The sequence below is a fragment of the Limulus polyphemus genome, unplaced genomic scaffold (genome assembly GCF_000517525.1).
Source record: "Limulus polyphemus unplaced genomic scaffold, Limulus_polyphemus-2.1.2 Scaffold10691, whole genome shotgun sequence".
Classification (NCBI taxonomy): domain Eukaryota; kingdom Metazoa; phylum Arthropoda; class Merostomata; order Xiphosura; family Limulidae; genus Limulus; species Limulus polyphemus.
In genome coordinates this window covers 12,436-16,188 of record NW_013676301.1, presented here as the reverse complement: position 1 = coordinate 16,188, position 3,753 = coordinate 12,436, and the positions used below count along the sequence as shown (strand labels likewise).

The window sequence follows — 3,753 nt, the reverse complement described above, 5'->3', positions numbered from 1 at the left end:
CAAGAATTTTAACTCTGACTGTTAGACGTCTTGTTTTAGAGGATTCGACTTGATAAACACAAGAATTTTAACTCTGACTCAAGAATTTTAACTCTGACTGTTAGACGTCTTGTTTTAGAGGATTCGACTTGATAAACACAAGAATTTTAACTCTGACTCAAGAATTTTAACTCTGACTGTTAGACGTCTTGTTTTAGAGGATTCGACTTGATAAACACTACTCTAGGAATATCAGTTAAAGGAACGATTCGGTAAAAAATGAGTGATTTTTTTTAATTTTACTGTTCCATTGTGACTGTGTTATCATTTTATCACAAAGAAAAACCACACGGTTCAGTAAAAAAAAATATTTCTCAAGTATTGATATAGCAACATTTGGCTACCATCACCTAGTTCGGGTTAAATCAGTGTCCTTCAAGGCTGACCCTTGGATGTAGATGACCCTTTGTGCCCACATTGGAACCTGTAGAATCATTTTTGTCGTGGTATCGAGTTCACACGGAGACAGCAAGACAACGAAATAATCCTGATGGAGGAGGAGGAGGATACGGGATAAGTAAAGTGTTTGTTATGTTGAAAACCAATGTAAGGGTTTGTGATGAAACATTAAAATCAAACGATAAAAAAAGAACCCTCATCTTTTACGGTATTCACAAAAACTAGAAACTCAAAATAAAATATTACAATATGTTGATTATCTAGCTCTGTACTTAAAAATATATATATATATCGATTTTATTTTGGGCATTTACAATAATCTTTGAAACATAAGTCCTACATTACAGTATATGATAACACGTCACAGAGATAAGCTTCATTGAAAACTTATGCATTACGTTACCATAGCACCACCAATTGTTTTTTTAAGGTAGATTGACGATAATTTTATGGTACTAACTTTTGTCTTTATAATAAATATGGCAACGCTTGCTACATTAACTTTGTTGCCTCATCTTTGGGATTTAAGTTAACCCTAAAAGTACTAGCCTGAAGCAGTGGGTGGGCGTAAAACTCGTTCAGAAAATCCATTAGGGTGTCCGCCCGAAGCGTGGTACTACACACGACCACGTGCCGCTCGCTCTGAGCTCTGTAGTTGCTGTAAGTGCCTCCTAACTTCTGTCGCTCCATCCAGGTAAAGGCCAACTGTTCAAACTGTTTGAAAGAAGAAACAAGAAATGAACCGAAGTGTATTAAACTACAGTTTTAAATAAATTAACGGCAAGTTCTGTAAACGAACAATTACATTACTGATAACAAAAGTACGTTCATGTCACTAAGATTTGTTCTCGTATTTCCAATCTCATTGAATATATAAGAGTCTGTAACATCCTCACGTGTTCAGGGAAGAACTTTCTGGAGAGAATTTAAAGGATATTAGTAGGAAGAAAATGTTTGGGAAGACGTGTTTAGGGAAACACTTTCTGGGAAAATTTTAAGTTTTAAGTTTGAAACGTGTCTGGGAAAACATGTTTAGGGAAGCATTTCTGGGAAGAATATCAAGGAGGATGATAGAAGGAAAGTGTCCGGGAAAAGGTGTTTAGGGAAACACATTCCCTAAAAAGTGTCTTCCCAGACACTTTCAAGAATTTCGAGGACAGATGCAGCTAGCACTTCCCAAACATTTTCTTCCTACTAATATCCTTTAAATTCTCTCCAGAAAGTTCTTCCCTGAACACGTCTTCCAAAACATTTTTATCCTACTAATATCCTTTAAATTCTCTCCAGAAAGTTCTTCCCTGAACACGTCTTCCAAAACATTTTCTTCCCACTAATATCCTTTAAATTATCTCCAGAAAGTGCTTCCCTAAACGTATTGTCTTTACAGATAATCCAATTCCAATATCGTCAATATCAACATTGCTTTTCGTGTTTTCACTTTCACAGTTTTTGAAGAAATACTTCAATAACATAAATGTACCACAGATAATAAGGTCAGTCGTAACAACAATAAATCCCCATTTAAACGATTTTTTAGTGTTCGATTCAGCAATACTTTGAATATTTCTACATCGTCTTTCAGCCACCCAAAAATGATGTTAGGAGACCAACGAACACGTAATTGTCTAGAAAACGTACTTACATCTAAGTGCCAAGCTCGGTTAAAATATTGAATTGTCTTCTTTAGTCGATACTTTTAGACATAAGCACAACTTGAAGTGTTTCTAAGCCTAACTGCAGACAGAAAGAAAGTTACGAAGATATTGCCCGAAAGTTGGTTGTACAGACTTGTTCAGACCTCGTTACCCAATATATGTGCTAATTTCACATGGGTTGCTGCGAAGGACTATTGTTTGCTCTTTCGATGACGAGGAACCCATTTGGAGACTAATAATTCTTGGAGACGGCTTGAATGGGTAACGAAGAAAAACCTACACTAAAGTTTTTCTTCGTTACCCATTCAAGCCGTCTCCAAAGCATTATTGTCGTTTGCTATTTCTTGAATTTCGCGCAAAGCTATCCACGCTAGCCTTAGCTGATTTTGAAGTGATCGAGTAAGCGAAAGGCAACTAGTTAACACACCCACCGCCAACTCTTTGGTTCTTCTAATCGATTACTAGTCTTTGACTGTCGATCTTATAACGCAACGACGAACACAAAGTGATAAGAGCAATCCCTCCCACCCCCCCGCGGTAACGGGCGCGAACCTCGGATCAAAAATCCGGAACATCAACCACTGGGCAGTATTCGGCACAGTTGAGAAGGAAACTAATTAGTTCAATACAGTATTTATATCAGAAGATAATATTTCCTTAGTCCTTTAACTGAAAGGTTAATGAAGCTCAAAAGATAATACACGAAACAGTTGTGTTACGTAAGAATAAAATTGATATTTAGCTTTGATATATTCGATAGGCAATACCATAATATTATGATATTCATAAAGCTAAAATGACTTTGAAAGAAAAACATGAAAATATATCATATTTGAAAAGATTTTTCTACAAACATTCGTACCAATACAACTGTGTCCATGAATTTCATATCACCAATAAAACATTCTTAATATATATAAAAAAAATACGGTCAGCATACATAAAACGAATGAGGTATTCAAATGTTTGATTATATGTCTGCAGACTTGTATCGCTAGAAGCCGGATTTCAATACCGTGGTGGGCAGAGCACTGATAGCCCACTGTGTAGCTTTGTGCTTAACTACAAAATAAATAAACTCGTGAATAATATTCAACGTTAAACTGGTACACAATTAAAAACATTTTATTTAGGCCTATCTATGGCCTTCAAAAAGTTGACGACTTATAACTTGTTAGTAGGTCATTGACAAATAAACAACCCTTAATTAATAATAGTGTTATTGGCGCAGCGGTAAGTGTGAGGGCTTATAATGCTATTCATCTGGTGTCGATACCCATGATGGGCAGAGCTTAGATAGACTATCGTATAGATTTATCGAGTCAACAACAAACACACTGTTGTTGACTCGATTTGCTATATTTTATCTAAACAAAATAATGAAGTTTAACAATTCGTAATTATTAACTGTACAAAGGTTTTGGTGAATGTAACTGTTACGGAATTATTAACTGTACAAAGGTTCTAGTGAACGTAACTATTACGGAATTATTAACTGTTACAAAAGTTCTAGTGAACGTAACTGTTACGGAATTATTAACTGTACAAAAGTTCTGGTGAACGTAACTATTACGGAATTATTAACTGTACAAAGGTTCTGGTGAACGTAACTGTTACGGAATTATTAACTGTACAAAGGTTCTAGTGAACGTAACTGTTA

At 35.5% G+C, this 3,753-nt stretch overlaps 1 protein-coding gene across 1 annotated transcript in view; it reads right to left on the bottom strand.

The window, feature by feature from the left end:
- LOC106476481 (potassium channel subfamily T member 2-like) overlaps positions 1–3,753 on the bottom strand; it is a gene marked incomplete at its 3' end in the record, with an annotated part of 12,112 nt that overhangs the window by 3,412 nt on the left and 4,947 nt on the right. The window contains exons 3-4 of the mRNA XM_013937139.2: positions 988–1,152; positions 390–526 (exon numbers count right to left, since the gene is read on the bottom strand). Coding sequence (XP_013792593.1) covers positions 390–526; positions 988–1,152 — 302 coding nt within the window. The remainder of the gene's footprint in view (positions 1–389; positions 527–987; positions 1,153–3,753) is intronic.